This window comes from Gossypium hirsutum, chromosome A10, assembly GCF_007990345.1.
Source record: "Gossypium hirsutum isolate 1008001.06 chromosome A10, Gossypium_hirsutum_v2.1, whole genome shotgun sequence".
Lineage (NCBI taxonomy): Eukaryota > Viridiplantae > Streptophyta > Magnoliopsida > Malvales > Malvaceae > Gossypium > Gossypium hirsutum.
The window spans coordinates 44,256,008-44,267,846 of NC_053433.1; the positions used below are offsets into that span (position 1 = coordinate 44,256,008).

General features: G+C 33.1%; 1 protein-coding gene across 1 annotated transcript in view; it reads right to left on the reverse strand.

The window, feature by feature from the left end:
• The window catches only part of LOC107959978 (vacuole membrane protein KMS1), a 29,411-nt gene extending 17,861 nt beyond the window's left edge, over window positions 1-11,550 (reverse strand). The window contains exons 1-3 of the mRNA XM_041078856.1: window positions 11,132-11,550; window positions 9,498-9,709; window positions 9,024-9,102 (exon numbers count right to left, since the gene is read on the reverse strand). Of these exons, the coding sequence (XP_040934790.1) occupies window positions 9,024-9,102; window positions 9,498-9,709; window positions 11,132-11,198 (358 nt within the window). The 5' untranslated portion in view covers window positions 11,199-11,550. The remainder of the gene's footprint in view (window positions 1-9,023; window positions 9,103-9,497; window positions 9,710-11,131) is intronic.
• Window positions 11,551-11,839: the final 289 nt, after the last annotated feature.

Consider the following 11,839-nt stretch of genomic DNA (forward strand, 5'->3'; position numbering starts at 1 on the left):
CAATGATCATTTGACATCTGGTATGTCAACCATTGTTTAGTAGGAAGGGTTTAAACAACCTACAGATCAACGGGTATATGTTAGGATGCACATTGTAAAGGCTACAATAGAAGACAAACAACAAAAGATCTGCCAAGATCAAAGGCATAACTGGCAGCAAGGATCAAGGGATTAAGAAGGCAAGATATGCAAAAATTAAGGGCAGAACTGGAAACAAGTATCAAGGGATTAAAAAGACAAGATTTGACCTAACCTCTAGAAGAGTTTGTCTAGAAGAGTTATCCAATCAAATCTAAAAAATTCTACTTCAAAGTAGCAATAGCTCCAGGGTGTGACCACAAGGTTATGAAGCAGTCAGCACCATTGTCCCCGTGAAGACAGAGCTACTGGTGTTCAAACAACCTCCTTCGTTCTCAAGTGAACCAAACTTGATTTTTCCCACCTATGATGGTACTAAGGATCCATTGGGCTTATTAATAAGGTTCCAGTAGCAGTGTTCAACATGAAAAAAAGGCCCAAATATGGTTCTACAAGTTTGAACAAGAACAACCAAACCTACCTTGAGTGTGGTTCAAAGAATTCTGCCGTTTGAGGTTTGGCCCACCATTGAGGAGAAACCATTTGGTGAATTCTTAAACCTTTTCAAAACCAACCATTTATGATTACTTGAGCAAATTCCAAGCACTAGTGTCATGGGTTGCGCATACTAGTATCTTGATCCACTTCAATCTGACCAGATTAGCAGGTTGACATTTTTTCTACAGGCCTACCAGATGAATTAAGAGTGGAAGTGGAACTTCAGAGCCTCAAAATCTAATCACAGCCATGATTTTAGTCCATGCATTTAGAAGAAAATAGGGTTTGGCTCGATCTAAGGAGAAACCATAGCCAATCAAGACTTAGACATCATCAAAGGCCTTCTTCACACTATCCATACTTGCACTGAAAACCAAAAGTTTAGCAAGAGAATTTCACCAAAAAAGAAAAAAAAAAATCAGCAAGAGAAAAATCAGCCTCGATATCAAGCATATATAATACCAAGGGGTTATACTTCAATGTGGACCAAAATCCCACACTTCGAGGCATCAATGTAAAAGACGTTCTTGGTTAGAAGTAGAAGATTGTCATCCAAATGAACATAATACAAACTCCGCTAAAGCCATATAAATCTCACTTCTTACGATCACTGGAGTTCAATATTCATAAACCATGCAATTATCGGCACAAGTTGATAAAACTACCCTCTCAAAATTCTAGTTAATCTAGGCAGCACCTATAATTTTTCTAAGTGAATAACCAGCTAAGAAATTAGTTCTCATCAGCAAAATAGCTGATATTGAAATTAAATGGAAATGGTGCAGAAATACATGGCTTAGGTGTTTGTAATTCGGTAAACATCAAAGTGGCATAGCACATTTTTATTATTGAGTTTTTTTTTTTTCAGTAGATGGGTTTGGTGTAGTTTTAAGGTTACAATGGCTTGAACATTTAGGTCAAATATTAGTCGCCATAAAGAAGCTAGCTTACAATTCACCTAAAGAGAGCCAAAAATAAAACTCATGGATTAGAAGACTATGTTGCTAGAATTTAGACTCCCATTGGACTTCCTAATTTGGGCATGTGACCACAAGATACATATGCTTCCAAGCAGGCCTTATAATGGTTTACCTTTATTGATATCCATATTTGCAAAATTATGAAACTGAAAAACAATGAATCAAAAGTCAAGGGATTATCTAACCTAGTACATCTCCATTCTCTTCACTATTCCTATTGATAAAAATCAAGATGGCACAAAGAGATTCTGCATACACCACACAAATTGAATGCCCCAGCTATGAAAGATAATTTTCCAATTTTGATAGTAGAAAATCTACCAGGTGAACTACATTGAGCCCAGTTATTCGCGAAATTCGACCTTAAATCAAGTTACCATCAAATTGAACAAAATAAACAAATAAAACATTGGCACTCACTAGGGCCACTTTAATGTCATGGTGAAGCTATGTGGATTGACCAAGGCACTTTTAGCCTTTCAAGCACCTATGAAACTGCTACAACGTTGCATGTACAGATGAGGTTAAATTTATTAAATCCTATTAATTAAAATTATCAATTTTCAAGTCTAAAAAATTATTTGACTTGTGATATATTTTTGGGTTGAGATGACTGGGAGCACTATACCTATCTTCAAAACACACTTTAAATAACCTAATTTTGAGTTTGGGAGCTTAAGTTATGTCTATTAATGAATATTATACGAGAAAAAAATTTTGGACAAGATTATTACGAGAATTATGAGTTTTTAGCCTCATTCGTGTTTAAATCATATAAGGTTTGATTTTAAGAATGAGCTTTGATTATATATAAGCCTCCATATTGTATTTATTAAGTTTTATATTTTTTGTATTTATTTATTCCTTTTATATTTTTAAGTATTTTAAGTTGTTTAAAAGTTTTATATTTTTTAGTTGTCAAGAAAATTCAATTCAACTAGAAATACTTCTTGTTTAGCCAATTAGAAGTTTAATTAAATGACGAGTTTCTTTTTAATTCAATTTGTAGCCTATGTAAATGCACTATCATTATTCATTATGTCAGACCACCTTGATTATTTGATTAATAAAAGTACTCTTTGAAGTATTTTATTTTGCAAGACTCAATTCCTGTTTTTATTCAAAAAATTCTTTGTACTTAATCTTATTCAAGATTTTTGAGTAAGTTCTTCAAACTTCGGGTTGCCAAGAGCTTGTTCAAGGAGGGTCTGTTACAACCATTGGTTGAGTTTGTTGAGAAATCTTTCTCGAAGGGTCAATCAAACACTTGTCATTCTAATCACCTCCATCGGTTTATCTATTCCATCTTCCACCTTTAATTTTCGTTTTTTTTATTCAATTGTTTTTATTGCATTCGTTCATTATCATTCGATTAATCATCTTCTCTGTTGAATATTGCAAGTTCTAAGCTTCTTGCTTGCTGCCCAAACCTAGAGTTCATTTTAGAGCACCCCAATTCAAATTGAGTCTTTTAAAGCTCGAAACAATTTCGAATCATATTGGGACTTATGTGGACTACCCTCATATCAACAACCCTATTTATAGAATTTGTTCTCGTTTTATTTTATGGCATTTTTGAATATAGAAAGTCTTGGGAGGGAACACATTTAGCACATTATGAAAATCTTGGAACTCTTTCGTGCTCATCACTTATTCTTGAAAAGGACTATATACATTTGGAGCTAAACTAATGGCATACTTGGGGCATAATATTTTAACTGGTGGAGTTTCAAGAGATACTCACCTTATACGAGGCAAATCACGAGTTTCAAATACTCGATTGAGCAACAATTGACTACTTCCCCCACAACAACATTGACTTAGCTAGTTTATGGGACTTGATTTCAAAATTGAATACAAGGTAGGAAAACTCAACAATGTGGCTAATGCCTTATCTCGTATAGATGAAGAAGAACCATATGTTGTATCAAATACTTCAATGCCATTATTTTAAGAGGAGACAAACAACTCGAATACTTACTAGAATTGAGCAAAAGGCTTTCGACACGCATTGGACCATTAGAGAAGGCTGATATGTAAAAACGGGAATATATATCCTCACCCACTTTCTTTTATTACTACTATAATGTCCACATTTTATGGCAACACAAACAAAGGGGTGCAAACAACTCTCCAATGATTTTGTCAAGACTTTTGCTGAAATGGCATAAAGACAGATATTCAAACTTTAGAGGCATCTTGCTTCAATTGAAAAATGAACGAAGTAGAGCATTTACATCCAATTGCTTTTATATCCACTACAAGTTCCTCACCTCATTTGGAACATCTCAAAAGACTTCATTGATGGCTGATCGAAATTAAGTATGCTATATGTCGTGTTCATATTTTCCAAATTTGCGCATTTTATTCATGTTGCCCATCCATATTGTATTGTTAATGTTGCTCACATTTTCTTTGAGGAAAATTTTCTTTTATATGCCTTGCCTTAATAAATTGTTTGTAATAAAGACGCCATTTCCCTAGCATTTTTTTGGAAGGAATAGTACAAATTTGGTGATACTCAACTTATTTCTCTTTTGCCTATCACCCACAAATAGATGGCTAGAAGGAAGCTATCAATAACACGATTGAAATGTGTCTTCATTGTTTCAAAAGAGATAATCTAGGAAGTTGGATCAACTAAATTCTTAGGTTGAATATTACTGCAAGATGACTTTCTGCGTGGCCCTAGCCAAGAGAGATGTAAACTATAATTCAGTATCAGTTATTGCAAGCACAAAATTCCATGAAGAGAACTTATAACCTGTGAAAAATCTAGAATTCTCAATAAGTTTATCGATTCGCACTAGAATTTCATAATATTTTCCAAAGAATCATCTAGTAATATTTTCGGAATATGTTATGTGGCTTTTATCGTGTAATTCTGTAACTCTGTTTCATAATGTTTTCCTTAGAGCTAACGCTTGGTTTTTTTAACAAAATAGACCCAAAAGCTCTTTTCCATAAAATCCCTCGGAATTCATTGATAAAATATCACCTTCACTCAAATTAAACATAACATGCAAATCTAAAATGGAATTCATGACAATATTTTCACTGTTTAAAGATAGAAGGATAAAGATTTGATCCACGACATAACATATATTGAGAGGAAATACTAAAAGAATAAACAGAGAGAAAGAAGACAATATGAGGAAGAAACATACTTTATTTGTGGTAAAGCGATTAGGAATAAAAACTAGATGGTTTTAAAAGGATTAAAATGTCAACAATTGTGCTGAATTTAAAAACATGACCTCTGAAGGTGGAGGTTTGGCAGCAGTGGATGGGTCTAACGGAAAGGCCACAAAAACGGTAAGAAGGAGGCCGGAGGAGTCTCTGAACCCTGTTGACCCGATTGTCAACGATAAGGGAATCAAGGTGGCTTCGAATAAACCACAGAAGGCATCATGGAGGGATAAAATTTTGGGATCTTCATCTGAAGGGGAGAGGTTTTCAAGATGACGAGGATATAGATCTTCTCGAGGGAGATGCTAAGAAAGAAATGCTCGATGGTATTCCTTCTATCATTTTTTCAGATAGAGTTTCACCAATTCATTGCAAAACTTATGGCTGTTCTGCTATAGTGAAGCTAATGGGCAGGAAGATCTCTTATCCGACAATGGTCAATAGGCTTTTTTGTGGGGGTCTACTTCTAATCGCAAGCCATCACAAGTAAGTTGGAATGTCTGTTGTAAAGCCAAAGACAATGGTGGTCTGGGGTTAAGAAGCTTGCAAGTCCAAAACAAGTTGTTCCTTATGAAGATTGGCTTTAATCTGATTGCTAATACAGATGCGTTTTGGGCCAAAGTTCAAAGGAACTAATATAATGTCATAAGTTTGATACCTGATGATATTCGACGTAGTAATCCGTCTTACTTATGGAGATCCTTAATGCACATTTGGGGCAAGGTCAAGGAAGGTATAATCTGGATTATCTAGGATGGTCATCTTGTTAATATTTGGAACGATGAATGGGTGCGAGAAATTGGTCCTCTTAGACAATTCTACCTTGGATCCGGAGAACCAAATGAATCCATCCTAGTACGTGATGTGGCACTTTCGGATGGAATCTGGAACATGCGGTGGTTATCTTTAGTTCTACCCGGTGAAGTTGTAACACATATTGTTTCCCATAAAGCACCTACTAGCAGTGCTAGATTGAATTCTCTTTCTTGGAAATGGACATCAGCAAGGAAGTTCTTTACTGCAGAGACTTACAAGCATCTATTTGTCGAGTCTGGTTCTGAATCTTTTAGAAACGACAAGATAATATAGAAATCTATAGCACCTCAATGAGGCAAGATGTTTTTGTGGTTACTTATTAGAGGCCGTCTATTGACTAATGAGGAACGTACTAGAAGAGGTATGAGTCATTTTCCCTGTTGTGAACATTGCAGTGCTACTTTGGAATCTGTTTTTCATGTTGTTAGGGAATGTTCCTATGCTTAATCAATTTGGAAAGTAGTTCTTCCTATGGAATTTTGGAAATGTTTTTTCAGCTTTCCCCTTGAAAAATGGATCATGTGGAACTTAAACGAGAGTAACCATGCTTCTAATTGTGGCCAATGGGAGGTTTTTTTGGGGTTTACTTGTTGGTTTATTTGGAAAAGTAGGAACAATGCCATTTTTAACAGGGCAAACAAGAAAACCAGAGATATTATTTCTTCCGCTACCGCTTGGACTAAATCCGTGCAAATTGGAGGTGCAACTGGACATTGGGCATGCACTACTATGTCGTTAAACAGTTGGCAAAAACCACCAATTAGATGAACCAAAAATTAATGTTGATGGATCCTTATCAAGATGCGGTTCAAAAGCAGCAATTGGCGGAGTGGCTCGAGGACCAAGTGGTGACTGGTTGTTTGATTTCAAGTATCACAGATATTTTCCAGATTGCAGCCAAAGCTGTTTTCGAAGGCTTGAGACTAGCTTGGAATAAAGGGTTTAGGCAAGTGGAACTGGAGAGTGATAATGCTTTGTGTATTGAAATTCTTCAAACGGGTCTCTCAGCGGTGAGCAATGTTGTTGACGTTCAGCTGATTCATGACTTGTGTCTCAAAGAGTGGAGAGTAAAATTCAGAAGTATTCGAAGAACTAATAATAATGTGGCAGATCGACTAGCCAAGATGACTAGTAGTGATATTGAGCATTTTGTGGTTCTTGAGGAGCCACCGCATGAAATCAAGACCTTATTAGAAAAAGATACTCATTCCAATATTCTTGAAGAGTCAATTAGTATTTAGCATATTTTCTTATAACTAGGCTTAACCTATGTTTCCTTCTACCAAAAAAAAAAACAACAATTATGAGTTTACAAAAATGTTTTCCCATTTTGAAACATTTACATTAAAACACGCTCTTTTTACATTGACTTGTAAAATATTTTGGATTGACCATATTGGTTTTCCTAATCAAATATCTAAAAAATATTTTCATGAGTCAAAAAGGGATCAAAATTATGGCTACAATCACATTTTTAATAGTGTCACATTTATCGCCATTGTGAGCCTAACAGTGGGCATGGCGCTCATCACGTTTGTGAATTTTTTTTTTTCATTTTCACATAAGTTATTGTAAAAGTTAATAATTATTAACATAACAATAAAATCTCTTTGTTTCCATGATTTTTAAAGTATTTTGTTATATTTTATTATCTTATTTAATATTTTTATCTTGGTGTTTTATGATATTTGAAAATATTATCTATAGGTTAAAATCATTTATTCATATTATAGTTATAATTTAAAAGCAACTTGATTTTTTAATGAAAAGTTTATTAACATAAATGTTAAATATAAAATATATAAAATGAAACTTTAAAATTTTATATTATTTAAACAGTCGTCATAAATATTTTTTATTTTTGTATTTATAGATATAAATATGCATAACATTAAAACAACTAAAGCTTTAACTCCTTTTCATTTTCTTTTATTTCTTTTTATTTCTTTTTTTTCCCCCTTCCATTTTCCTCTTGAACTTGAGACACAAAATTGTGGGAATAGACTCCCACCCTAAAACTGTGCATATTATATATATTTTTTATATAAACACAATAATTTTCTATTTTTAAATTAATTTATTAACTTTCCTTATCTCTATTTTCTCTCATTTTTGTCTCTGTCTTCCTTCATCTTCTAAGAGATTCCATCGTCCAAGCTTTCTCTTGAAAGCAATTCCTGTTAGTTCTAGGGAATCGATTTTGAAATACAACTATTCATCTAAAATTTTGTGGCAAAGTTAGCAATTACTTATCTTCCTCAGCAATCTTACAACCTTCGCTCCAATCAACCCCTGATCTTCTCCCCTTCACTTCATTTTATATATATTGTTTATCGTTTCTTTGGTTTATTGAGTTGGGATGAAGTTGGTTGCCTTGTAAGGTTGTTGGGTGCTCTTTTTTCTGTTGTAATTTTTTTAATTAAACAATATATCTAAATAGTTTGAACCAAAAATGGGACTAGCAATAATAGTAGACTGATATTGTTGATACTCACAATTATACCGATTATTGCGGCTCCTATTTTATGATTCAGTTTTACAACTGTTTTTCCTTCAATAGTGGTGCAGGGTGGTGGCACTACTGCTAAATAGTGATTGATATACCGCTATCCCACTACTATCTGAATCCCTAATAGGTCTTGTGGCCTATCAATCGGACCTTCTGCCTACCAACAAGACCCATAATGTGTTTCATGTGTCTCTCATTAAAGGGATAAAAAGAGATCCCAACCTACATTTTAAGGCTAACCACACTCTTGGATGGAAAAATAATTTCCCAACATGAAGATGTTTTATGATTGCATCTCAACGTCAAACATGTTAATCCTAGTGCAATGGCAAGGCATGACCATTGTTGATGTTACATGGAAAATTATTTCAGAACTCAAAAATGCTTGCCCACAGCTTTCTCTCCAATAAGGGACTGATGTTAAGGATGCATTTGTTTGTAAAGTCAATAGAAGACAAACAATAAATAATCTGCCAAATCAGATGCATAACTGGCAACAATGATCTAGGGATTAAAAAGAAACAATTTGGCCTAACCTAATGTCTATAAATCTAAAATTGTTTTGGTATCAATTTCTTTCCTATAAATAATTTTGTAATTTATTTTCCTTTTAAAATGATTTAATGCCTATTACATAAACACCATCAAAAATGAAAATGAAACAAGCAAAAAAGTTTGTCTAAAATTTGCTTGAGCTTTAAAGGTTTCCTCTAAAGAGCCTTTAATTATCCTTTCCACCATAAGTTCCTCTAGGAAGGGACATAATGCCAACAAGGGTAAATCCATCCACTTAAATGATGATTTTCCGATTCACTGCCCCGTAACTTGATCCTATTTTCATACACAAAATAGTATAACAACAACAAAAAATTGCCAATTCATCCTAATCATTCTTTACTTATCTGGCATACTTCAGATACCATAAATGTTATTCATGAAATCAATGTTCTTACCAAGACCAATTGATGATGCAACTCCAAGTACAATCCACCATAATCCAAACCGAACATACCGAGAAACTTCCTCAACATGCTGTAAGAAATGTAAATCAAGACAGCAACTATTAATTATTGTTTCCATTAATCTTATCATAAAAAAGTATGGACGAAGCAAAAATTATTTCAACTAAATATGCACAAGCTCATTATAGTCACCGTGAAAAGTAAAAAGGTCCAAATGTAAATTTAATCATGAGGCAATATGAAGTAGCACAACCCACCCACTCTTACCCTCCCCACCGCAACCCACACACAAACTAATAGTACCAATTGCATCTTTTAATTGCATGATTCAACGGAGAAAATAGTGCAAAAAAGTAATTAACTCTAAACAAATAAAATACCTCAAATACTTACAGATGTATGTTGTGCATCAAAAGAAAACAATGAGAAAGACAGATGTAATACATTGATAACCTAAAATATTACCTTTTCATGAGGACCTTCAATGGTCACAAGCAAAATTCCAAGAGTTGCTATTAGAGTGTTTAAAAGCAAAAGCCAACCGCCCTTTGCAAAAACATAAAATATTGATTGCTTGAAATATTCAAAGATAGCCAGAATGAAAAGCCTTAATGTTTTAAAAGGCCGTGTTGTCAATGTCAAATTTTCTAATTCTTGCCTATGTCTCTTACGAAGATCTGCAAAAGTTAACAAGTCCATCAGCCATGGTTCTTGAAGAATTCCATGACTCAAGATTCACTCTTTATTCAAAAAATCCACATAAAGCTAATATTATTGAGTATGCATGCATACAAGTACTATATCCACGTCTAATTCATTTTCAAAGGATAAAATAGGTATTATATGACCCAAAAAACATAAAAAGAATGAGCATTCCTGCACAAAGGTATGTAAGCTATCTATTTTTTTTAGTATAGAATCTCGTGTGCAAAATAAATTGAATAAAAGACAATATTGCACTGTTTGGTAGTAAAAATTAAACATTCCCCTTTTTTCTAATATTTCAAAAATTTCAACAAGAATTAACCTATTTCTATCATGAAGACTCCTACCTAAAGAAAATGTGGAGGGGAAAAGCAGAAGCTTGGGATAGCATTTTACTTGCTGAAGTAATAAGAGGTTCCACGTTAATAACCCAACCTATTTTTAGAAAATATATTATATTACCTTAATTGATAATAGCTGATAGCGCTGCTCATAAGTTATTATTTCAATTGCTTGAGTAGATGGAGGAATTAAAGGGTTGGAACAAGAAATATGTTTTAAATGCACTCAAAGTGGTGCTTAATTATCCAAAACAGAATTGCCATAAAATTGGTTAGATAATATTTAGATAAATAATATAAGCATGAATACTTTCAAACAAAAGGCAAAAGAAATTTGAACCAATCTTATAGAGAAAGGCTAAGATATGCCACAGTTGTGCAGAAGCTAAAAGGCTAAGCCAAAGCATTAAGAAAATAGTTCATTATTTGATTTTGTCGACCCTCAGTTACCAGACAATGGTAGAGAATCAACCCCTAAAGAAATTGTATACACATGAGTGCACATTTTCACCATTTTCCTGGACACAACAAAATGTTTTCTAAGTACCTACACGACAACAAAAATTCCAAGCAGAACAATTTCCAAGCACCAACTCTAATCAAGTTGTACTTAGATTATTACATCTATAAAAACAAAGCCAACAATTTCATTGTTCCATTTTTTAGCTTTACCAGAAAATGGAGAAGTAATTATGTCATGTAGGACGAATAAGATTTGAACTTTCATGTTAAAAGAGTATTCAACAATTGTCTTTTTGCACCTTCAAACCCAAAAGGTATTTGTTTTTATCATCCTTATACATTCAGCTCAGTTTGATAAACCATCCGACCAATTTTTAAGACTCAATTACATAAATGATTGGTTTTTACAATAATTATATCATAATATATCTAATTAATAAACAAAATGAGATCTAGGAAAAATGCAACATGATTCAAGTTCTTAAATAAAATTATATGAAGAGAAATCCAATGAAAAAGAAAAGGAAAGGAAAAAGACAATAACCAAAATCAAAATTTGAGGAGAAAAAATATAAATAAAAAAAAACTTGCCTTCTATCGACCTGTGCATTCGTTGAGAAGAAGTCACGCGTTTGCTTGACCCCATCTCCAGATTCATGGTAAAATTGAAAAAAAATCCTCTTTTTTTTTTTCAAATTCTTCAATAAAATTTGAAAAAAATATTAATGAATACCATTTGGGCCAGAATTTAGATGGCTATGATCGAACTACTTGAAAAGGAATCAAACTTTTTTTTCTTTCAAACAGGAATAATAATAGGAAAGAACGTTATTTGAAGTGAAATATAGACTTAGAAAAGAAGAAATCAAGGACGGGGGAGAGAAATTTTTGCGTGAAGATTTCTTCTCTTCTTAGTTTTAGCCTTTTTTGCGCTCTCTCTCTCTATCCATCCTTCCTTCCTTTCTCTCTCTTCCTCGCATCTTTTTTCAACTAATAATCCCATTTCAACGAATTATCCCATCCATAATCATTCATAGTTCATAATCTCTTTTAATTTCTTTAACAAAATAGTTTCTTTTAAATTAAGTTGGTTGTAATATTTTTATTTATTTTATTGGTTTTATACTATTTATTATCTATTCCAACTTAAATTAGAATAAGGTTCAGGTTTGTAAAAACTTCCATTTAATTTATACTCGTTTCCATCTTAATATTTAAACTTTTCTTTTATCAAAAATAATATTTAAATTAATGTTTTCCCAAGTTAGTGTGTTTCCCAATCAATCATTAGTTAGCTAT